At 63.2% G+C, this 22,957-nt stretch overlaps 3 protein-coding genes across 8 annotated transcripts; 1 reads left to right on the top strand and 2 right to left on the bottom strand.

Annotated features, from left to right (window-relative positions):
* The first annotated feature begins 652 nt into the window (after positions 1 to 652).
* On the top strand, positions 653 to 4,431 carry ERFL (ETS repressor factor like). The gene is made up of 5 exons (XM_040976211.1): positions 653 to 719; positions 2,841 to 3,075; positions 3,331 to 3,526; positions 3,612 to 3,729; positions 3,977 to 4,431. Exons 1-5 carry the CDS (start codon positions 653 to 655, stop codon positions 4,429 to 4,431), a joined length of 1,071 nt encoding a protein of 356 aa, XP_040832145.1.
* A 710-nt stretch (positions 4,432 to 5,141) lies between these two features.
* ARHGEF1 (Rho guanine nucleotide exchange factor 1) lies at positions 5,142 to 17,884 on the bottom strand. Of its 5 annotated transcripts, XM_040976167.1 has the most exons (31): positions 15,747 to 17,884; positions 15,603 to 15,645; positions 15,424 to 15,507; positions 15,000 to 15,113; positions 14,604 to 14,702; positions 14,386 to 14,428; positions 14,061 to 14,307; positions 13,808 to 13,837; positions 13,559 to 13,658; positions 13,349 to 13,445; positions 13,218 to 13,262; positions 12,946 to 13,083; positions 12,457 to 12,562; positions 11,889 to 11,900; positions 10,910 to 11,077; positions 10,554 to 10,699; positions 9,090 to 9,236; positions 8,914 to 8,996; positions 8,690 to 8,815; positions 8,439 to 8,553; positions 8,119 to 8,219; positions 7,954 to 8,031; positions 7,720 to 7,795; positions 7,455 to 7,622; positions 6,968 to 7,055; positions 6,770 to 6,856; positions 6,492 to 6,559; positions 6,304 to 6,393; positions 5,860 to 6,023; positions 5,634 to 5,734; positions 5,142 to 5,479 (listed from the first exon to the last, which is right to left on the bottom strand). In XM_040976167.1, the coding sequence occupies exons 2-30, from the start codon at positions 15,630 to 15,632 to the stop codon at positions 5,651 to 5,653; spliced, it is 2,934 nt and encodes a 977-aa protein (XP_040832101.1). In that variant the 5' UTR covers positions 15,633 to 15,645; positions 15,747 to 17,884; the 3' UTR covers positions 5,142 to 5,479; positions 5,634 to 5,650. The 5 variants fall into 5 exon arrangements, with proteins under 5 accessions (XP_040832101.1, XP_040832100.1, XP_040832102.1 ...); XM_040976166.1 differs by having other exon boundaries at positions 15,603 to 17,884; XM_040976168.1 differs by having other exon boundaries at positions 6,304 to 6,390; positions 15,603 to 17,884.
* Positions 17,885 to 19,831: 1,947 nt separating this feature from the next.
* On the bottom strand, positions 19,832 to 22,957 carry CD79A (CD79a molecule). 2 transcript variants are annotated; one of them, XM_040976218.1, is made up of 5 exons: positions 22,805 to 22,957; positions 21,458 to 21,643; positions 21,051 to 21,169; positions 20,351 to 20,419; positions 19,832 to 20,249 (listed from the first exon to the last, which is right to left on the bottom strand). In XM_040976218.1, exons 1-5 carry the CDS (start codon positions 22,929 to 22,931, stop codon positions 20,136 to 20,138), a joined length of 615 nt encoding a protein of 204 aa, XP_040832152.1. In that variant the 5' UTR covers positions 22,932 to 22,957; the 3' UTR covers positions 19,832 to 20,135. The 2 variants fall into 2 exon arrangements, with proteins under 2 accessions (XP_040832152.1, XP_040832151.1); XM_040976217.1 differs by having other exon boundaries at positions 21,347 to 21,643; positions 22,805 to 22,952.

Below are 22,957 nucleotides of genomic sequence, written 5' to 3'. Positions count from 1 at the left end.
CCCGGTGATGTAGGCGGGATTGGTGGGGGTCCACCCTAGTCTTGGGGGGGGCTTCTGAGGGAGGAGGCGGAGGCGCATGGCCGGGGTCTCCGGCTAGACAGCAGGTTTGCGGCGGCGCGGGGCTGGTAGGGGGCAAGGCAGGGAGGACAGAGGCTGCACCTGCCCCTCCGGGAAGGGCCACTGCCCACTCCAGCCTGTTCCAGGCTGCGGCGGGAGCCGACGGAGGGGAGCGGGGCTGCGCCGGGGCTAGTTTTCCGAAGGAGAAGAGCGAGATCTGGGGCAGCCCAAGACGGACGGAGGGAGCTCGAGGTCGGGCGAGAGGCGCGGTCGGAGGGATGGCAGCAGGGCCGTGCGGGCACGGTGGGCGCGTGGCAAGGAGCGCGCGTGGAGGTCGGGGCGGCGTGGTCAGTGGCCGCGGACCAGAGGGAGGAAGAGGCTGCAGGAAGGACAGGCTGAGACGGAAGGGACCTGGCGAGCGAGCGGGACCGAGGGCTGGCTGCGGGAGGGATTTGGCGGCTGGGCGGCACTGGGGGTGCGGGGTGTGGGGTGCCTGACCCGGTAGGGCGACACCCTTGGCCACTGACCCGAGTCTATCTCTCCCGCTTGCCCCGTCCCCGCCGTCTGTCGCGGCCTCTGCAGGGCCGGCTCCACCATGGACTGTAGCTGCGTCTCCGACCTGCTCTTCGCCCCGCCTGCCCTGCCGGCTCTCTGGACCCCCGGTAACTGGCCCGCCCGGACCTCCCCTTCCCCAGGTTCACCCGGGAAGGGAGTGGGGAGCAGCCGCACCCGATTCTCTCGGTACCCCACTGTGTGTCACTTCTTGTTTCCTACGCGATTGCTTCTCCCCTGGTCTTGGTCAGAGCCCCCAGAATAAAAATGTCTTGGTGAAAACTTGGCGGAAAAACTTCCCGGCCACGTTTTCCCCGCCACCTGCCTGCTGCGGGAGGGGCCCAAGTCGGAGGGAGATGAGGATGCAGGAGCCTCAGGCTCCGGGTCCTCCTCAGCCTGCGCCCTTTGGGGACCCTGCAGGCAGGGAGGCGTTGGGGAGGTGAAGGGGAGGTGGGCCCCAGAGCCAGGTCAGGAGCAGCACGAGGACACCCAGCTGGGAGTGGATGCTCTGAAGGGGGGAGGGGGACAGTGACGCTGGCTGGGCTGTTTGTGAGCTGAAGGCACACGATGGACCCTGTGTGTGTGCACATGTGTGTAATGGAGGGAGGGGCTGGAGTAGCTTGGGGTCTCATTTCAGACAGAGGGGATGCTGGGTGTGTCTGCTCAGTGCTGCTTTTGTGAGAACTGGTGCCTGCTTGTGTGTGCACACCTGGGTAGTCCAAAGATCTCTGGGATGGAGGTGCCCAGCAAGTCACCCAGTGAGGGTGAGGCGGCCTCACCTGACTGTGGTGGGATGTGTGGCTTTCCAAATGGTCATCCTGGAGCATGCAGGGCTGTATGAGTGGTGCTTCCTGGGCTCTGGTGTTGGGGTCTGTGTGCAGGACTGAGTGTGTGTGGGACTATGGTGCTACACGTGTACACCTGCCGCCAAGGCTGGGAGTCCCTTCCTGGCTGACAAGCCGGAGCACGCCGGTGTTTGTTCGGTGGGTTTCACAGTTAGGTTGGGGTCCTGAGGACGTCTGAGATGCAGCTGCTTTCCCGGGGAGGATGTGTACTGGGTGTGGAATGGGTCAGAGCCAGTCTTAAATGAGCTCCGTCCTCTGTGGTGAGAAAAGCCTCGGTAGCTTGAGATTAAAAAAACAAAAAACCAAAACACCCCTTCAGGGACAAGGCTGCATAGTGGGACCCCACCTCCTGCCCCTGAGTCCATGGGACTGCCCTGTGGCCATGTGCCAGGGGATGTAGGAGCCTGGCCTCTTGGCTCAGCACCCTCTGCAGCCTCCGTCCGCAGCCCTCTGCCTTTCCACACCACTCAGCTCATTACAGACAAATCCTGCTGCCTGTTCATACCTGGGTCTGGGGGTGCCAAGCAGGAAGGAGGGAGGACGTGGCATAGGAGTTCACGGAGAAGCTGGATTCAGGGTCCGAGTCTGTGGATGGGGGTAAGGCTGAGGGGCTGGTGAGACTCTCCATCCCAGCTGCATCTGGTCTTGGGTATATGTGGACATGGAGCCCAAGACACTGTTCTGCGTGAGCCAGGGCCATGTGCACTGTCACCTGTGTGTCCCCCCATTGGATCAATGTGTCAGCGCCACATTCGCCATGTCCCTCACACTGTGTTCTTTGCTTCTTTGGACTCCTGTCGCCTCATGCGGCTGTGTGGCTAGGGACCCCGACGTTTTGGGGTTGGAGGTTTTCTTGTATGTGTGGTGACAGATGAGTTAGGTCTGGGGCAGCCTACGGGTGTCTGGTGGGCGGATGTCTGTGATGTCACCTGCTGGGGGCACGAAAGTGTGTGCACACACATGTACTCATATGCACACATCTGCGTGGACACAGCCTGTTCCAAATGGTGCTGTCACACGGCTGAGCCTGGGAAAGGATGTGGGGGTTGTGAAAGACACAAGTGCATCTGAAGACATAGGGAACTCATGTGCACACAGGCCAGCCAGGACATGTGAGGGTGGGATGGGAGGATGGACTAGGGAGCACAGACCAGGGAGGAGAAAGACCGCCAGTGCCAGGGGTGGCTCAGGGCACAGGATGGGCCAGAGACCTTGTGAGCAGGACAGGGCAGCAGGGAGAGTGGATCTGCATATTCTGTCCTGCATGTACAGCAGTGGGGTCCTCCCAATGCCATGGCCACCTCCTGGGATGCTGAGTCCAGCAGGAGCCACAGCCCCAGCAGGGGAATCCTGACCCTAGGGCCACTGCCTGCCTCCCCTCCTCAGGGTTTGCCTTCCCGGATTGGGCCTACAAACCGGAGTCATCCCCCGGCTCCAGGCAGATCCAGCTGTGGCACTTCATCCTGGAGCTGCTGCAGAAGGAGGAGTACCAGGGCGTCATCGCGTGGCAGGGGGACTACGGCGAGTTTGTCATCAAGGACCCTGATGAGGTAGCCCGGCTGTGGGGCATCCGCAAGTGCAAGCCGCACATGAATTATGACAAGCTGAGCCGAGCGCTTCGGTAAGCAGGGGCTGGAGCCTGGATTCCTGCCCTGTCCGCTCCTGCCAGTCCCTGAGGTTGCCTGCCCCCTCCTCCCGTGGTTGCTGGGATTTCTCCTGACAGGGCACGCTGCCAGCTCCTGAGCCCTTCCTTGCCCTAGAGGTTTGGTTATGGAACTTTGGGGAGCCAACATGCTGTGCCCAAGGCCCTGCCCTTGGCTGTCCGTAGGCCTTGAGGCCCCCAGCATCCTCCTGCTCCTACTCCCTCTCCCCACAGCTACTACTACAACAAGCGGATTCTCCACAAGACCAAGGGGAAGAGGTTCACCTACAAGTTCAACTTCAGCAAAGTTGTGCTCGTCAATTATCCGCTGCTGGATGTGGCTGCCGCTGCCACGGGATCCCCACTCCTGCTGACCCCCAGTCCCTTCGCTGGGACCCCCGGGCCAGATGCTCCTCCCCTCACCCCTGAGGTGAGTCTGGGTGAGGGCACACTGTGAAGGCCCCGCCCAGGGAGACCCAGGAGTCTGAGCTGCAGTGCCCCTGCTTCCTCTCCAGACTCTGCAGACCCTCTTCTCTGCCCCGCGCCTGGGAGAGCACGGGGCCCGGACACCGCTCTTCACCCCCGAGACGGACAAGCTTCGTCTGGACAGCCCTTTCCCATTCCTGGGCTCTGGTGAGGGGATGGGGGGGCGGGGAGAGGGTGAGCAGATAGCAGGTTGGGAGGAGACCCAAGGCCAGGGTGTGCTCATTTAATAGCCAGGGGGACATGAGGGGAACACAGGGAGGGGGGCTTTGGGGCTCCCAAGGGGGCTGATGGATGAGTGGGGAGGGACGAAGGGAAGGACACCAGGAAGGGGGAGGCAGCACCAGCAGGCCCCAATGGTGGAGGGCCTCAGCCTGAACCATGCCCTCCTCCCCAGGTGCCACTGGCTATTCCAAGCCCCCTGGTCTGCTGGGTCCCTACAGCCGCACCTTTCCCGAGTACCCCTGGAACTTTAACCCATACCTCGCAAGTCCCTTCCCCAAGTTGCCCCCCTCCTTATACCCCCCCCACTTCTACCCCAACCCTCTGGCCAGTTCTCTGGGCCATCTGCCCTCGACAGGAGCAGGGGCAGGAAGTGGCCCCGCGACTACACCCCTCCTGGCCACACCAGGGGAGAGCCTGGGTCCCGAGCGTCCCTCGGGCCTGGCAGCAGCCCCCCGCCTGGCACTGCCAGGGGCTACAGGCCCGGAAGCCACGCTGGGTGGGAAGGAAGACAGCGATTCTGAGCTGGAGATTACTGATGTCAGCGGCTGCAGCTCCGACAGCGAGGGCGACGAGGGCCTCCTGGTGCCCCCCAAAGCCAAGGCGGGAAAAGGGGGTGCCGGTAGCTGAGCAGGCGAAGGCTGGTGGACCCTGGGAGGCGGGGCCCCGGGTGCCTGCCCACCACTGTGTGCTCGATGCCCACCAATGCCCAGGCTTGGCCCATGGCCCTGTTCCCTGGGCCGGGCATGTCACTGCCCCAGTCTCTTTCCCCAACCCCAGGGTGGGGTCTCAGCCCCCTCACAGAGGGGAGGCAACATGATGGCCTCCAGCCCCTCTCCCCAGGCTCCAGTTGGAGGGGGCCCTGCCTGGCTCCACTCCTCAAGTGCAATACGGCGCCCAGCCTGCCCGCCCATCCCCGTGCTGTGACCTGCGTGTTTGTGCGGCCGTGTCGGACCCCTGTGCCCAGCCCACTCCAGACCCTTTCCCCACAGGCCCCCCTGGGATAGGGAGCTCAGAGCAATAACCCCGCCCCCAGCCCCCACCCAGGAAGGGCCCCCCTCTGTCCCAGCTCCCCATGTCCCTCCCCCGCCACCTCCAGAGTTTACTACAAAAATAAAAGGAGAGATGGGGAGCCCAGTGTTGTGGGTGATAGGAGGGCTCAGGGGTAGGGGCTGGGATAAAGGCTGGGGGAAGACTTCCATACACCTGGGATGTGTGTGTGTGGTTGCCTCAGGAGTGCCCAGAGGAGCAAATAACAGGGCAGAGCCTGAGAGTGGATGTCAGACAGCCTAGAGGGGCCTGGGCAGCACGCCCAGTCCTAGGCTCACAAGACCAGAGTCTTCCTTAGATAATATATATTAAAAAATAAACCTCCAATTCCGGGTATAAAAACAGAGCAAAGGCACTTGGGAGTGGGGGATGGAAGGGTGCTCCCCACAGGCAATACTGAGACAACCTGGGAAAGGGGGTCGTGGATGACCCCAGAACGAAGCCCTGAGTCCCCCAAGCGGAAGGCAGGGGGCATGGGGGGGCCCCTGTCGGCCCATCCCACGCATGGTGGGCCCGAGGCAGCGCTGCTCCGTGTGCTCGGACCCGGGTGTGAGATGCGGCAGGCGGCAGCTGCGAGGCTGGGGTAGCCCTTGGTGTCCGCGCCCCACTTCTTCTCTTTGTGAAAGGCCTGTGCAATGCAGAAGGGAGACAGGGTGGGGGGCGGACACAGTCGGAATCAAGGAGAGGGAGGTCAGGAGCAGGAGCTGCATGGCATGCAAGCAAGGGAGTGCCTCGGTACCCACTCCCAGGGCAGCCCAAGGTCTGGCCCCTCCACCCCTCACCTGTCTGGGCAGGGTCCTCAGGTGCAGCCAGGTTGGGGGACATGGTGCCCCCCAAGCTGAGACAGGAGGGGTCGCAGGCGGCATACCTCCTCCTCCAATTCCTGCTGGGGACAGTCTGTTGAGGAGGGGCCCACCGGGGATCCAGCTAGCTCCTGGCCACACCCCTACTAGTTCCAGGTCCACTCTGACCCCCGCCAGGCCCGCCCCAGCCACACCCCACACACACCTCCAGCTGCCGGATGTTCTCCTCCAGGCTAAGCAGCTTCTCTTGGATATCCTGCATCTGTGCTGGGCTCAGGGGGCCACCTCCTGGGACCCCATCCCCTTCCTGGGGAGGCCCTGCTCCACTGTCTTCCTCCACGGGACACAGCAGTTGCTTCAGGGAATGCACTGACAGGGGCCAAAGGGGACGAGGTCAGACAAGCCAGGGTCTTGGGTGGGATGCCACGGATGCAAAAGAGGTGCGTGTGTGTGTGTGTGTGTGTGTGTGTGTGTGTGTGTGTGTGTGTACCAGGGTGAGAGAGGGCTCAAAAGATTGATGTGCCTAGGGGAGCTAAACTTAGCAAGAGGCACAGAGGGAGAAGAGGGGCATGGCAAGTGGGGTGTACTGGTCTTCCAGCTAGTTTCTCTTTAGCTCCAGAACAGCCTGGGGGAGCAGGGTTGGGCTTACCTTTCTGGAGGGCCATGGCAGCGAGCTGGCCCTCACGGCCGGGTCGGCTGAAGGGCAGGAGGTCGCTGAGGAGTCTCTCAGTCCTGGCTGCTGGGGAGACAGGCCAGGAAGGGTGCATGGCCGGTTACTTCTCATCACCCCAGTGCCCGAGGCCCCACTCGCCTCCCACCAACCCTGTCTGGTCTCACCATCTGTGGCTGGGATCTCTCCGCCACTGTTGCCATTCTCGGAGCTATTGAGCGGGGGCTCTCGGGTGCTAGGGGGAGGAAGTGCTAGGTGACCCCACACCCCTGGCCCCGTGCGGGAGGAGCAACGTCAGGGACAGAGAGAGGTGGAGGTGGGAGGGTCAGGGAAGTTCAGGAGAGATGGGTTGAGGCTGGAGATGGGAGGGGAGCTGACAAAGAGGTCTGGGAACAGGTACACTCATGCAACAGGGCTGGGGCACCAGGTCCCTGGCCCCTCTCACCTGCTTGGACTAGGTCGGGACTTGGGACGAGAAGCCGGGGCAGGGACCTTCAGGCAGCCGGCAGTCTCCGTGATGAGGGTGCACCAGCTGGGAGGCAGGCAGAGCCCCAAGGCCGTCAGCACCCACACCCCTGCCCCATCCTCTTAGGGTTTCCCACCTCCACCCCTCTAGCCCAACAACCCCCAGGGAAGCCCTCACTTCTTCCGTTCTGATACGGTCTGCGCCACCAGCTCGTATATTTGTGCCTCCTGGTCCCAGGTAAAAATGACGTAGAAGGCTTTGTGGTCTGTTGGGGGAGGTGGGGGGATCGGCTGAGTGCCAGGTACCCCAATGTGCACCTCTCTTTGAGCACAGGTGGGGGGGCTAGGGAAGCCTCCCTCAACTTTGCTAAGCCTCAGAGCTTCGTCCACCATCACGCAGCAAATTCCCCAGGGGCCTCTACCCAAGGAGCGCCTCCAGCCACCCACCGTCCGGCACTTCCACTGGCCCTGGGGTGGCTTCTTGGCATGCTTCCACCCCTACTTCCCTCCGTTTCCCAGCAGCAGCTGGGGGTTTTCAACACAGAACACAGAGGGGAGCTGGCCCCGCTCTCACACAAGCACCTGCCACCCCTTCCTGTCAATCTGACAGCCCACATGGCCCCACCCAGCCCCTCCTCAGCACAGGCCACACTCCCTCAGCTCACCGGTGGCCACCTCGCGGGTCATGGCGGAGGTGAGCCGTAGCACTGGCCGCAGCATCGTCTTGCCGTCGGGTGTGGGCGTGAGCGTCCGGCTGTGAGACTTGAGCAGCAGCCGCTCATCCTGGCGCTGCAGAAGCAGCAGCAGGTCGTCCAGCAACAGCACATGTACCTCTGCGGGCAGGTCCAGCAGACACTCAGCACCTGCTTGGCTGCCTGACCCCGCCGGGCCTCCATCCCCAGGCTGTCCCCACTGCCAGCCCGCACTCACCTACGGCCTTATCCTTTGTCACCCGCCATACCAGGGGCCCCTCATGCACCAGCCTCTTCTTGGTGATGTCCAGGTTCTAGGGGTGGGAGGACAATGGGGGTGATCCTGCGGTATGCCTTCATCAGGGGTCTTGGTGGGTACCCCACTGGCAATGAGGTGAAGGGCTCAGAGCTCCCCGGGAGCCATACCACAAGGGCAGGGTGGGAGGGGAAGGGAAAGGCAGGTGGCACCCACTTTGAACTCGCTCAGCATGGGGTCGCTGCTCTGCCTCAGGTGGGACAAATCCAAACGCCGCTGGTAATCCTTGAGTCGCTGGAAAAAGAAAACAGGAATGTTACAGGGCCAGGCCAGGCACAAGCACACACAGCCCCGTGCATGCACTTCCCCGCCCTGGCTCACCAGCAGGTCCTCCATTTCGCGCACGGCTTGGTTGACATGGTGGAGGATCTCACGGCAGCACTCAGCCGCCTTCTCCACCTTCTCCCGTTCCGCGGGCTCTTCTGCAAGTCAAAGGAGTGGCCAACCAGTGAGCCTTCCCACCCTGGAAGCTCCTGGCCAGGGGAGGGGGTGCAGGGGGTGCCCTGAGGGGCACAGGGCACTAGGGAGTGGGGTGCCTGCGGGCGTGGGGCCTGGCTGGGGAGTGGGGTGCCTGCGGGCGTGGGGCCTGGTCGGGGAGTGGGGTGCCCGCGGGCGTGGGGCCTGGTCGGGGAGTGGGGTACCTGTGTTCTGCCCGATGCTCTGCAGCAGCAGGGGATACTTGGTCAGCCGTTGCATCTCGGTGGGGATCATGTCCTTCAGCTGCAGGCGCCGGCACCGTGGGCGGCTCTCGGCTTCCTGCGAGGAAGCAGCCAGTGCTGGGCGGCCTGAGCCTGAGGCTCTCCTTGGACTCGGGGTCCAGCCCCTTCAGCTATAGGGCGGGCGTGGATGGGGTGGGATGAAGTGGGGGTTCCCGGGGCTGCAGATCCCATACCTGCACAAAGGCACAAAAGCGAGGCTCCTTGCGCTGTTTGACTTTGAGCTGCTCTAAGGCAAATGACTGGCGGCTGCAGAAGCGGGAGGAGATCTTCTGGAACCAGGAGCCCTCTGTACCATCGAACTGCGGGACAGTGAGGCCGGAGGAGGCTTGTCAGGTGGGATTGGCAAGAGCAGGGTTTGGGGTTGGGGGGGGATGGGTAGGACGGGCAGTGGCCGCACCCGGGCTAGCAACACGTCTCCGATCTCCTCAATGAGGTAGCCACTCTCTTGTCTCCGCTTCATAAGACGATCCAGGAACAGAGCTGTGGGGTGCGGTGAGAGAAAGGGGGCAGTTACTCTGTGAGGTCTGGGTGGAGGGGGAGCTCAGGCAGGTGGGGGGCCGGCTCTGCACTCACAGTGCACGTCGATGAGCTCGTCGAGGCTGGGGAAGATGTTCTGCAGCTCCTCCAGCGGGAAGAAGCCCCCTTCGGCCATGGGCTGGTAGAAGAGGTCGTGGAGTACCCGCAGCATGCGCACGTGGGCCGCCTCGGTCACCAGCAGCTCTGGGGGGGGGGGGGGCACCAAAGTGGGCTGGGACCCTGTACCGGGGCAGCCTCAGAGGCAGGCTTGGGCGTGGAGCCATTCTGTCCCCTTAATTAGCTTCGAAAAGCCTCCACAGGCCACCTTTCCCTTTCTGTAGTGCAGCCAGCCAGGGTGGCAAGGGTGCCCCTCTGCCTGTTCGTCACGCATCTTAACAATCAAGTTCTAGGCCAAGCACGTGCCAGGTTTAACTCTCCAGGCTTTCCCAGTCCCAGGTTCTGCTCCTGCCTCTGGCACAAGTCCGTGGCTTCAGTCCTGGGCACCGCCGGAAGCCCTGGAGACCAGAGGCACGATGCTGCGTGCAGGACGTGCCCCCCGCTGAGGGAATGTACTGTGTTGTCAAGCGCGGCAGCTGCGAGCCACACACACCTCTGCACGTGTGACTCAAGTAAAAGAGGACGCAATGCACAAATTCAGCTCTCAGGTACCTCTCAGGTCACCTGCCCTGGAGATGACCAAGCTGGACATTTCCATCATTCCACAAAGCTGCATCAGAGAGCACTGCTTCTGTTTATTATGTCCTGCTGAAGTCTGTGACCCCAAAAGTAGTCACCCCATACCCTAAAAACTCTGACTGCTCAGTGGCCTGTCAGGCAACCCTCAGTCGAGCTTTCTGTGTTTTGAAAGAAGTGTGGCTTTCAGCTTTTACTGTCCGTCTCCTTCCCACGAGAAAACGGAAAACAATCCAGACAAAAGCCACATGCCCTCCCCGCCTCACTGCCCAGGAGACGGCACTGCTCCCGGTGATCATTCTGCAAGATTAGGGAGGGGCGTGGTACATGGGGGTGCCTCGCGTCTGCTGGGTCTGGCTCTGATCTTGATCCTGGTTCCTGCTGATGAACACACACCCTGGACAGCAGTACACGGGAAACCCTGGTGGAGCTCTTAGCTCCTGGCTTCAGACAGGCCCAACCTCAGCTGCTATGGGCATTTAGGGAGTGAACTGGGTGCGTGAAGGCCGTCTTTCTCTCTTTTTCAAGTTAAGCAAATAAATAAATACTTAAAGAGAGCCACTTATGCAAAGTGGAATTAAAGGATGCTCATTTTGGAGGCTGGTGGTGTGGCACAGCAGTTTGAGTCCTGGCTGCCCTGCTTCTGAACCAGCTCTTTGCCACGTCACCTGGGGAAGCAGTGGAGGACAGCCAAGGTCCTTGGGCCCCTGTCACCTGGATGGAGTTTCGGGCTCCTGGCTGTGGCCTGGCCCAGCCCTGGACTCTAGTGGCCATAATGGAGTGTGAACGTGAACCAGCAGCTTTCTTCCTCTGTGGGGTGGCACTCACCACTGATGACCTCCTGCCGTTTCACCTGGCTCTTGGGCAGGTTGTGCAGGGTGTCCAGGGGCACGAGCTCACGCCAGCCAGGGGGCTCTTCTGGTTCTAGCTCCAGTCCTGACCTTCCTGGCTCGCCTTCTTCGCCAGGCTCAGGGCTGTGGACAGAGGCCCTGTTAGCAGCCCACTTGGGGCAGCCCAGGAAGCAGCCTCCAACCTCTCTGTGGCCTTGGCCTTTTATGTCCCCAGGGTCTCTAGACAGGAGCACCCCCTCCAGGCCTCAGCATCTGGTGGCTGCTACAACCCCCTCCCTAACTCTCCAGCTGCCTCAGTGGACGGACAGATGAACGGACGGGGAAGTGACGTACGTGGCTCGTCGGGCAGGGCCTAGCACGGCCGCGGCAGAGCTGGGGTCCATGTCCACGTCGCTCCGGGAACGGCCCCCACCCCGGCCCTTAGCCCCGAGGCTGCCCCGGGAAGGCCGGCGGCGGTCACTCACCCGCAGGCTCTCTGAGCGCCCCAGACGCCCTGACAGCCTAGACCCCGAGGCCAAGGACACAGTCAGGCAGAGGCCAGGACAAAGAGATCACAGCAGGGATGAAGACAGGGACAGAAACAAGGAAAGGGACAGAGACAGGGACCAGGACAGGGACAGGGACAGGCCAGGACAGGGAAGGGGAGAAATCAGGACAGGGACGGGGACAGACCAGCACAGGGACAGACCAGGACAGGGACGGGGACAGACCAGGACAGGGATGGGGAGAGACCAGGACAGGGATGGGGACAGACCAGGACAGGGACGGGGACAGACCAGGACAGGGACGGGGACAGACCAGCACAGGGACAGACCAGGACAGGGACGGGGACAGACCAGCACAGGGACAGACCAGGACAGGGAAGGGGAGAAATCAGGACAGGGACAGACCAGCACAGGGACAGACCAGGACAGGGACGGGGACAGACCAGGACAGGGATCGGGAGAAATGAGGACAGGGATGGGGACAGACCAGGACAGGGATCAAACATGCAACAGAAGAGAGATGTGTCAGGAAGGCTAGTGGAATTTTAGGGGTACTGGGGTGGTAGGGGCCAGGAAGGGGAAGAGGAAGAGGGGGGCACCCCAGGGGGAGCATGGCCTGACCCCTCCCTCCCTGAGGCAGGGGTAAGGGATGGGGGCGAGATGGGGTGGGCAGGATTCCCATACTTAGCTCTTCAACTGGGAGGATGATGTCCCTAGCACCCCTCATGGTAGGGGGAAGGGGAGGGGTTGGCCATGTGGGGAGGGGAGGGGCTGGGAGAAATGGGGGAGGGGCTAGCCCTCCCCCGACCCAGGGCCCAGACACCCACCTCTTCCACCTTCTGGGGAGAGAGGGGCACAGGGTCAGAGGTGGGCCCGGGGAAGATCCCATCCCTCCCACCTGCCAAGGGGGCCCCAAAGCAGCAGCACAAGGACAGGCAGGGGGCAGAGCCCCCCCCATGGTGAGGGGGACAGGGCCCCCAGGCATGGAGCAGGGGGGCATTGGGGTGGGGGCACCAGGAGCAGCACAAGGACAGGCAGGGGGCAGGGCCCCCCACAGTGAGGAGCACAAGGCCTCTGGGCACAGAGCAGGGGGCATTGGGAGGGGACACTAGGAGCAGAGCGAGGCTGCGGGGTTTGGGCTGAAGAGAGGAGGGGAAGGGGGGAAAAGAAAAGGAGAAGGGGCGAGGGGCAGAGAGCCTGGCCAGAGAGGAGGGAGAGCAAAGTGGGGGGCCAGGACAGGGGAGGGGGAAATGATGAAGATGGGAGAGCAGAAAGACAGCAGCTGGCAGTGAGGAGGAGGAAGATGGCAAGGGGCAGGCAGGTGCAAACGCAGAGGCAACACCCACACACCCTCCTTGATAAGCAGATAAACCCTCCCAGCTTTGGTCCAGGTACCTCTCCGTGTCAGCACCCTCTTCTGTGCTGTCCAGGGGTACTAGGGGCTCCAGGCTTGTTAGGCCCTGCTGGGGAAGGTCGCCCACCTCTTGGGGGCTGTCGACACCTGCAGGGCGGAGGAGAGGGGCAAGAGCTGGTCAGAGCCCTGCCTCTTGCTCTGCAGGCCCTGGTCCTGGCAGCAGAGCCCTCACCCATCCAGACTGCAACCCCATGGCAGCAGAGAGGAGCTGGGACTAACCCTACTAAGAGAAGAGTGGGGGGGCCCAGAGAGGGAATTGAGTGCTCAGATGACACAGCAGCAGGGCTGGGACTTGAACCTGGGCCTAGTCTCACTCCCTCCTGCTGAGGGTTGCTTGGCCCTAAGGAGCTGGGAAGTGGGTGGGGCTGGCGGTTCATGATCTAAGCACCCTGGGGTGCTGAGGCTGGAGGGAGGGAAGCAGGGGGTAAGGTGTCAGCAGTGGTGTCTGCTGCCTTGTCCCAGGGACGCACCTGGCTCGCGGTCCGGACTGTCCCCAGGGATGGGGTGCAGAGGGACTCCAAGGGTGTCCTGGCTGGAAGTCCCAGCATTGCGGTCCCGAGAGGGCACCCCTAGGCCTCCCTTCCGATCCATGGGGCCTGGTTTCTCCCCTGGGGGAAGAGTAGCAGCTACAGTCACAGCCCCCAGAGACCCCAGATGTTGACCGCACCACCAGGCCCTGGAACACCATGGCCAGTTCCCTCCTCCTCAGAACCAGGGTCCGCTCCCCACTAGCCCTGGACACCTGTATTACCGTCCACCTCGCCTTTGGGATGTCGCAAGTCTGGAGCTGAAAGGGAAAAGGGGGACAGTGAGGGAGTGGCCTGGGATGAGTGGTGCAGATGGCGGGGTGGGCAGAAGTAGGGGTCATCTCACCCTGGGGTTCACCCCGGTTCCAACGGGCAGCATCCAGGATGCTGCTCAGCCCTTTCTTGGTCTTGGGGGGCTCGTCGGACCGCCGGTTCCCCATCATCTGCGGGAAGACGGAGGTGGGGTGGCATCTTGGGTGAGATGCCAAGTGTTTTCACCCACAGCCCACGGGCTCCTTGTGAGCATGGGGTCTCTTGGAGAAAAAGGGCTGGGTACCTTTTTCCGGAAGAAGTTCCTCCCTGACTTCTTGTCCCCGCTCTTGGTCCTCACCCCAAGGTGACGCATGTACAGGCTGATGGCGCCCACCACAGCAGCGCTGCGGGGAGGGGACTCTGAGGGTCCTGCATGCAGCCCGCAGGCTCCACAGGTCCAGGCCAGCCTTCCCTCCCGACCCACAGCCACTTCTTGTGGCTCCAAGGGAAGAGGAGGACACGATGTGGCCCACAGCGTCTCTGCTTCCCTCACCTGCGCTCCTCATCCACGGAGATGGTGTGCCTGCAGGGACAAGGGACAAGGCACAAGTCTGTAACAAATTCCAGGGTCCCTCCACCCAGCACGCATCTGCAGGCTGCTGTCCCCTGGGGAGGACCAGGGGAGGCTGAGGGAGGAGGCTCTCCATCTGGGACTATGGGTAGGACCTGGAAACTGCAAGGGAACCCCAAAGCCAGAGAGGAAGAACTCTTGGCCAGGGCTGGGGGTGGGAGGCAGGAGTACTCACTGCATCTCCTCTAGGTGGGCCAGCAGCCGCTCAGCCACATGCCGCTCCCGGGCCACGTAGTTGGTGCGGTCCCGCCCCACCCAGGCCTCCAGCTGGCCCAGCTCCTGTTCCCAAGGCGTCATGCCCATGAGCCGCTTGGAGCGGAAGTCCTCTAGCTGCCGGCTCACTGCTGCCTGCTGGCTCTGTACCACCTCCTGCACGATGCGCCTTTGGACATCTTCGGAGAAGAGATCAGGCCGCGTGCGATCTGCAGGCACACAGGAGGGGCTGGGACCAAAGCGTTCCCCCACCCTCACCCTGGGGAGTCCCCTCTTCTTCCTCTTACCAAGTTCAAAAGCCACATGGGGAGGGACCTGTACCCGTAGGGCCTGCACAGGAGAAAAGCGGTGACACAGGGGTGATATGGGAGTTACAGCGGTGCAGCCCTGGCAGGCAGGGACACCTTCTCCATGCCCTAGGTGGGTGGAGGCTGCAAGGGGCAGGGTGACTGTCCCGGGTCGAGCAGGAGTGGGGCAGTCCAGGGCTGCTGGAGGATACTCTCACCGCAGTCTTGTCCAGGAAGCTGTGGCAGAAGTCCAGGAAGGCCTTCTTGGCCTCTTTGGGCCCCAGGGCGCCCAGCATGTCAGCGTGCAGGCAGCAGAGCTGGGGGAGACAGAGGGAATGACATCCAGCCCTCGTCACTCTCACTTCCAGTCACTTTCCTGCTATGCAAAGCCTAAGGGGGCTTCTCAGCGACCCCCACCTCCCAGCTGGCTTCTCATGAAGCAGCCTGTTCAGAGGTAGCCCCGGGCCCACTTCACAGCTACTAAGTGGCAAAGTGAGACTGGAATTTGGAGGCCTCTGCCATGCACTGGGGAACTTTTGCATGGAGCATTCTGCATCTGGCTGGGCTGATGCTCCTGGCCAGTGCCAGCCTGGTCTACCCCGTCATGCCCTTACCAGGGGTCCTGGCTCGAACTGCAGGGCCACGTGCTGCAGGAGCGCCATCAAGTGGGCTGGGCGCTGCTTCACCTGCTCCAGGCTCTGGAACTGGCTGTTGTGCTCCTCTGCGTTCTGGGTGAGGGGAGAGTCAAGAACAGCAGGGTGGAGGGAGCACTCCCTGGCTCATCTCTACCCCTTCCTGGTACCTTGCACTGCCCCCTAAGCTGGAGGAGAGGCTGCAGCAGGTGGGCAGGGGTGACAAGAATCAGGAGAGAGAAGGACTGGGGCAGAAGGCTGTGGTTGACCAGCTGCAGTGGGGTCCCTGAGGATGGTGTGGGAGATGAGGAAGGAGGTACCAGGAAGAGGTGAGGAGGAAGAAGCTGCCTCCCCACCCCAGGCCTGGGACGGAAGTGTCACCCCCACCCACCTCCTGCCCGCTTACCGTCTCTAGTTCATTCTCAAAGTCCTCGTCCTCAGCCCCGATGATGCTGACGGGCACCAGGCCAGGCCGGGGGGGCCCCGGGGTCTGCGGGAGAGGACGAGGGATGGGCTCAGCCACCTCCCGCCCAGTGCTCCTTTCTTGGCTGCCGGAGGTCCCTCCCCCTGGGGCAGCCCACTCACCGCCGCCCGGGCCACGTCCTCCAGCTCCATGGGCGCCGCAGGGCTGTGGGGGGAAGGGGAACGGGTAGGGGGCGCTGGGTGAGGGTGCGGGATTGGGGGGGGGCGCTGGGTGAGGGTGCGGGATAGCCAAGGCTTGCAGACTACTCAGGGATTCCTGGCCCAGGTGAGAAGGTGAGTAAACAGCCGCCAGCAGCTCAATGGGGCCTCTGTGTGGCCACAAAAGGGCCCTTCAGAGGCCAGCAGGGCGGGGAGCCAGGGCCACGGCAAGCTGGGCTGGGAACAGCTTTAGGTCCCCAGAAGAGGCAGGCTACAGAGGGGACCTGCCAGGAGGCACGGAGAGGGAGGGCCTGGAGGGGGAAGAAACGGGGTAGAGGGGAGGGGGTGCTCCCCGCTCTGTGACAGCCCGGGGTCAGGATGTTGCCTCCGAACCCACCAGCCCCACTTCCTGTCACAGGAAGTCACGATGGCAAACCCCCAACCCCCAACCCAGAAGAAATGAAACTGGGCCCTCCTCCCTCAGGGAGCCCCCCATCCAGAGGCTCTTCTTCCTCTCCTGAACCTCCTATGGGACCCACATCCCAGGCTGGAAAAACAAGGGCCGGTTCTCTGACAGCGCCCTGGGGGGGGCGCGGGGTTCTGAATCCTGCACCCCACCTGTCCCTGCCATCACCCTCAAATCTGTCTCTAGTCTCGCCTCTTTTCCCCATCTCCTCAACCTCGGCCATCTCCCCTGATGTCATGGCCACCCCCACCCCATGAGCCCCACAGTGCCCATCTGTTTGTGTCCCCTCCAGTTCCTCTCCTGCTAATCTGAGTGACACCAATGCCCCAGGAAGCTGTGGCAGGTGCAAAGGCGCTGTGGAAAGAGGGTTGGGGTGGCTGTGAGCTATTTATAACTGCGACCCACTCCTCTCCCAGCCTTCCTTGGGCACGCCTCCTCCCTACTACTTTGATCCCCACCGAGGAACAACAATGACGTGGCGGCTGGAGCGCCCAATTGCCTTCCTGCGGTTCCACCCCACCCGCGTGGGCATCATTTTCAGCCCTTCCCAGGAAGTGGATGTGTCCATGGAAAGCTGGGCTAATTCAAGAGCTGAGCGAGACGGCAGACGTTTCAAAGCCAGGAAGGAAACAAAGTTTCACTCATTTTGGGGGGCCACAGCCACAGCAGGAAGCACCCCTGGCTGTTCTGTTTCCAACCTGCCCCGACCCCATGAGGGAGATGGAAAATAGGACCTTGGGGGTCCTTGCTTGCTCCTCTCACCGTCTCTAGGAGCAGGGACACACTCCTGGAGCAAATGCAACAGTGTGTTGCAACAGTAGCCAGCAGGCACAGCACCAAGTACACAGCAGGGACAGGTACCTACCCAGGGACATCCACTAGGTCAGCTCCACAGGGGGAACTGAAGCACAGCTCAGAAAGCACGGGGACAGGATACATCAAAGACCACCTATCCCTACCTCCCACCCCTGGACGCCAAAATCCGACCCAGAGCTGGGAGTCCCATGAGGGCCTCGCCACAACGTGGGCAGCTAAGTGGAGGCTGTGGTCCTCACGGGCAGGGCAGGAGCTAGGAGCAGACTGGACGCTAGATGCTGGAGGGGAGGGTGCACGGGGTGGGGAAGCTGTACTGACCGCTGCCCAGCAGGGCCTGCGACCCAGCAGAGGGAGCCCTGGGTGCCAAGGCCGGGATGACAGCTCCACGGGGGTAGGAGCTCCGTGCAGCCCCGGCAGGTGTCAAGCGGACGACCCCGAGGCTGCCGACAACCAGGTGCATGCAAGCCAAATGGAGCCTGTCCAAATGTCAAGTTAAGTAAATAGCTCCACATTCCACTTGACACCCAGGGGGCGGAGGGGGAGGATCCGAGGGCCAGGATTTCTTAGGGAAACCGGCCGGCTTTGGAGACCCTTGGGGACTTAAAAGGGGCTCAGACTCATATAGGAATAAGTGTTGGGTCCTGAGACGCAGCCCACAGTCCCCTCCTCGACTCAAGAGGGTGATACGGACGTACAGGGACTCCCTAGGTCCTTCAGAAGCGGGCCTCGAGCCAGAACCTCGTGATCTATAGAGGAGACGTGCACAGGGTCCACGACACCAGCCCCAAATCTTTCACGGGACGTGGCGAGTCTGAACAGGGGCCTTCCATCCTCCAGGGGACGTGGCGGAGTGCACGGACCGGGCATGCTGGGCTGGGCCACCCTCAGAGGACCACGTCTCTCACCTGGCTCGGGGTTGGGAAGATAAAGCCGCCGCCGCTGCTGGAACCCAAAGCTGCGCGCGCTGGCACCGCGATCCCCCTCCCACCTCACCCCCGCCGCCCCAGTCGCTCTAGCCGGCCCACAGGCTCCCTCGCCGCGCCAGCTCCACTCCTCCCGCCGGCCGCTCTAGCCAGCCTCCTGCTAGTCTCTGGCCTCGGCGACTCGACTCCTCCTCGCCGGCCACTCTAGCGCTCCATCGCGCCACGCTGGCCCGATAGGGCCGCTCTGGCCTACCTAGGAGGTCCGGGGTTTCCGCATCTCTACTCTTCTGATCGGCTGAAGCCCCGCCCCCCCACACGCCGCGGGGCGGAGCCTGTGGGCGCGACCCCGCCCTCCTCGAGCCCAGGTTCTGGGGGGTCGGGGTGCTCCCCGCCAACTCGGGGACCGACTCCCCGATTCCACGTACATCTCGTAGCCCGGATCCCCCCGCGACGCCTCCTGGGACCGGCAGCGTGAGCTGCCAGGGGCCAGCGCTTCTCCCCAGGGCCTCAGTCTTTCCGTCTTTGCAATGGGGGAGACGGGGAAAGTTCTCTCCGGCTTGCTCCCCTATTTCCCCCCATCTCCTGGGGCGGAGGAGTTGGTGAGGGGGAATTCACGAATGACCCAGAAAAAAACTTTTCCAAAATCCACCCTCCAGGGCGCTCGGCCCCTTGGGGCTTCTCGGCGCCGTTCTCTCGGGCTTGCCTCTCTGAGGTGGCGTGAGTGTTCGGGAGTTCAAATCCCAGCTTCACTCGGTCTCTCCCGCAGAGCTGTCCCCTACCCCGGGGATGGGGAGACCAGGCGGCTGGGTCCCAGGGAGTCGGAATCCCCACCTTTCCAACTGGGAGGTGCCCCGGGGCCGTGAGGAGGCCCTTACAAGGACCCGGCCTGGCCTCAGGGGTCCCTGGACGAGCGCGCGTCTCCTCTCGGCCCCCTTTCACAGATGGCAACACTGAGGCCGAGGAGGTGTGGGGAGGGGGCGGCTGCGGGCTCCGCCGGGCTCCCTCAGCCCTTCGGCGGGCGGGCGGGCACGCGACGGCCGGCCTCCTTCCCCGGCCCTTCCCTCCCGGCCTGCCGCCCAGGGAGGGGCCGGGCGCGGCCGCAGTCGGTACCTGAGTCCGCGCGCGGCGGCGGCGGCGGCGGCGCCCGAGGTCGGGTCGGGCACGGCGATCCCGGGGCCTGCGTCCCGGCTCCCGCTTCCTGGCTGCGGCGGGGCAGGAAGTCGGGGCGTTTTCCCGGAGCCCCTCCCCGCTTCCTGCCCGCGCCCCGCGCCCGCCCGCCGCACCTCCGCTTCCTTCCCCTTCTCGCCGCCCGCAGCCGGCGCGGCCCGCCCCGCTCCCGCCCCCCGGCCGGGCCCCCACCCCGACCCCGCCTCTGCCCCCCGGGCCCGGGCTCCGCTTTGTCCGCCGCCGTCACCCCTGAGGCTTGGGCGGCTCCGCGCTGCTGGCTGGAGGGGCCGTGCGCCTCCGTGCGCCCCCGTGCGCCCCCGTGCGCCCCCGTGCGCCCTGGCTGGACGGCCTGCCCCGCGTGGGGGTCCCCGTCCCCAGGGCTCGCCCCCTTGCTGGGGGGCCCTGCCAGGCTGTCCACCTCCGCCCCTGGCCCCTCCCCACCTGCCGGCGCCCCCTCCTGCTCCCTCTCCCTGGTTTTGGTCGTGACCATCTCTCTGGCCATCAGTCTCCTCTCCCTGTCCCAGCCACCCTGTCATCGCTCCTGGGTCCCCCTCCCACCATCCACGTCAGGACCCCAGGCCCGTGTGTGAATGTCCCAGACAAGGAAGGTGACGTTTCCCAGCTCGGGGACTTCAGCACCAGCCCCATCGGGATATAGGCCCTGCTGGGGCCGGGCCGTCTGCCTCTCCAGAGTTTAAATGGGCAACAGTCATTAAGGGTGCTCGGACTCCGGGGGTGGGAGCGATGGACCTGCCTGGTCCCAAGGGTGTCCTGGGGCTGGGGGAGGAGAGTGCTGGACTGCCGAGATTCACGACTGCCTCTGAGGTGTGCCAGTGGGACGGATTTATTATCGCTAAGTGGCCCTGTCGGAGTGGGGAGGGGGTGGGGTGACGCTAACGAGGCTGCGGGGATAGCTCCCCTAAGAGGCAGCGATTAAGGGCTCATTACCCGCCGGGGGAGGGAGCCTGAGCGGATGGGAGAGACGGAGGGGGAGGCCTGGAGAGAAGCAGACGGAACGGGACGCTGCGGTGACTCAAGGAACTTCCCAGAAAAAAACCCAAGGGAGAGTGTGGAGTGTGCGGCGCTGCGGAGGGGGCGGCGCAGGGCGCGGGGGACGCAGCGCCGTCACGGCTTCTCCAGCTGCACGTCTCCGATGTCGAGGCTGCCCACGTCCTGGTAGGTGCCCTGGAGGCCCCGCGAGATGTCCTCGTACATGGAGCAGTCGTCGAGGTTCAGGCCCTGGGGACATGGAGCAGGGGGGTGTCAGCACCGTGTGCTGGGGTTGGACACCCTGGGAGAAGCCTCAGGCAAACCGCCAAGGACCAACCCCTCCAACTCACTTCGTAAAGGTTTTCGTCCTCGTAGTCATCCTGGGCGTCCACTGCGAATTTCTCGTTCTGCCACCGCTTCTGCAGGGGAGAAGGGAGAGCGAGATTGCTTTTCACAGATGGCCACGTGCCGGGGTGGTTGCTGTCCAACGACAGCCCTGGGGGTGGGGGCAGTGTGGCTAAGGAGGGGCAGGTGAATGGATTGCAAGAGCTGGGAAGATACCAGCTCCACCTTCTAACTTAGTTGAAAGGCAGAGAGAGGCAGAGAGATTCCTTCTACTGGTTCACTCCCCAAATGGCTGCAACAACCAGGAGTGTGGAGCTCCATCCGGGTCGGTGGCAGGGACCCAAGCACTTAAGCCATCCTCCTCTGCCTCCTGGGGCACGTTAGCAGGAAGCAGGACCAAGCAGGTGCTCTGATGTAGGATGTGAGTATAGCAAGTGGAGGTTGAACCTGCAGCCCCACCTTGCTCTTAGCTGGAGGGTGGCTGCACTCCTGGGTCAGGGGAGATGACGGGGTGGAGGCAGGGGGAGTGTATGCTGGTGTATGTCCTGGGCCCAGCACCATTCAGTCTTTTGTGGTATGAATTCATGTGGGCCCCTGGAACTGTGCGTTTTTGGGTGGGGTCTTGGGCAAACCACCAGGACTCCTGGGCCTAGAGGAGCAGTCCGTGCCTGACTGGCAGGGTAGGGGGTCCCCTGGGGGGCTCACCCTGAACAGCAGCAGCGTCCCGGGCACCACAGCACAGAACAGCAGGATGATGCCCTCGGCGGTGATGATGCGGTTCTTGGTGCCTTCTGCCATGTCCAGGAAGGGTCTAGGGGGTGGTTCTGTGAGGAGGGCGTGGGGCTTCCGCTTAGGTTCCCCCACCTCCCCTCTGTCTGCCTGGGGGAGGGTCTGTTCTGGGCTGAGCAGCCTCCCAGGCTGTGGCCAACAGGGGCCCTGGATGTGTGCTTGCCTCCCAGTGCCCACCGCGGCAGGGGAGCCCCGGGTCAGGTGCTGCTTACCACGTACACGGAGGTAGGTACCGAAGGATTGCTTCTCCCTCTTCTCGTCCTTCACTTTGCACCGGTACATGCCACTGTGATCCTTGCCCACCTTGTGGATGACCCAGTCACTGTCATTGTTGCTTTTCCAGCCCAAGGGCTGTGGGGGCCATAAGGTGTTGCCGGGCAGGATGTGAAACCATGTGACGTTGGCGTCCTTGCTGCCGTTGTTATTGCAGGGGAGGCGGGCCTCCTCCCCGAGGTAGACAGTTATGGATGGAGGACCCTCGTGCACCCACAGCTCATGGCACTCAGGGCCTGCATGGGGGGAGGAGGGAGCAGTCAGTTGGGGGTTGCTGATAACACTGTCCTAGTCTCTGCCCTTCCCTGGAGTGCAGGGCCTGAGAAAGGACACAGATGTCCCCAGCAAGAGTGGGGAAGGGAACGGCCGGTTGGTGGATGTCTGACCAGACAGCCCCTGCAGGGTCAGCTGCCTGGTCCTGGTCCTCTCTGCAGGAAGGCCCTCTCCCTCTGTCCTTGTGACAGCTGGACCCTTCATTTGATCTTGGGTCATCACCCAACCTTAGAGGCAGGTTCTCTGTTGAGCCCCACTTTGACTGAGGTCCCCCAGGTCAGGCAGGATGCCTGGCCTCACCTAGGCCTCTGTGAAGTAGGGGGCATTCCTGGCTCTCTGGACCCTCCTTGCCATGGCCTTGATCTGACCCTCATCCTCTGGAGCTTGTGTGTGCACCCAGGGGTCAAGCTGGGAGTCAGGGGAGGGGGTTTCGTCAGGTGGAGACTGGGGCATCACAGAGGGAATGAGATGGGATGTGCAGTGGTCGCTGCTCCAGGCCAGTCCCCATGGGCTGAGGAAGAGGAGCTGGGGAAGAGGAGGAGGTGGGGAAAGGCCCTGCGACTGACTTCCCGGGTCATGGGGCTTTTGACTCACCCAGATGTGAGCTCCAGGGCCCTCCTGGAGTCACGGGAGTGGGGGAGGGAGGTTAGATGGGGTGTGGTGGGGCTGGCCACCCTCTGCCCTGGGTTCCTCCATCAAGAGTGGCCACAGCCTGTGCTGGCCGGCCATCAGCTCGGGTGTGGTGAAGAGAAAGGGGGAGGAGAGAGAGGCCCTGGCTTCTCTACAGGGGGGCGGCTTTCCTCCCCTCCCCCCAGGGCCCCTTCCTGCCCAGCCTGTGCTCTGTCAAGGGCGACCTCAGAAGTTCCTTATTTTGACCTGTGTGGCTGTCTCTCTGTGGCAGCGGTGCTGTGGGCGCCCTGAGCTGCCGCGGCCTCACCCTGGCTGGCTCAGGAACGCGGCCCCTGTGTCTAGGACGTTGCATGCAGTAACAGGCCTGGACTGCTGCAGGTGCATTGCTCAGCTGCCCATCCTCCTCCTCCCGCCCCCTGCCCCAACCTCCACTCACCCATCCACCCCACCCACCCACACACCCGGTACCCGCATCTTGGCCCTAGGTCACGTACCCAGGCAGGCCAGGGACAACAGGAAGAGGCCAAAGAAAGGGGCAGGCAGGCCTCGGTGGACATGGGGACCCCCAGGCATCTTCTCCCAGCGCGTTGGTTGGTGTGAGCGGCAGCAGTCCTGGAGCATCAGATCCCACGCCAAGCCCCTCCCTG

Source organism: Ochotona curzoniae, unplaced genomic scaffold (assembly GCF_017591425.1).
Source record: "Ochotona curzoniae isolate NIBS_2020 unplaced genomic scaffold, NIBS_Ocur_1.0 contig_2699, whole genome shotgun sequence".
Classification (NCBI taxonomy): domain Eukaryota; kingdom Metazoa; phylum Chordata; class Mammalia; order Lagomorpha; family Ochotonidae; genus Ochotona; species Ochotona curzoniae.
This window is presented reverse-complemented; position numbering and strand designations above follow the sequence as displayed.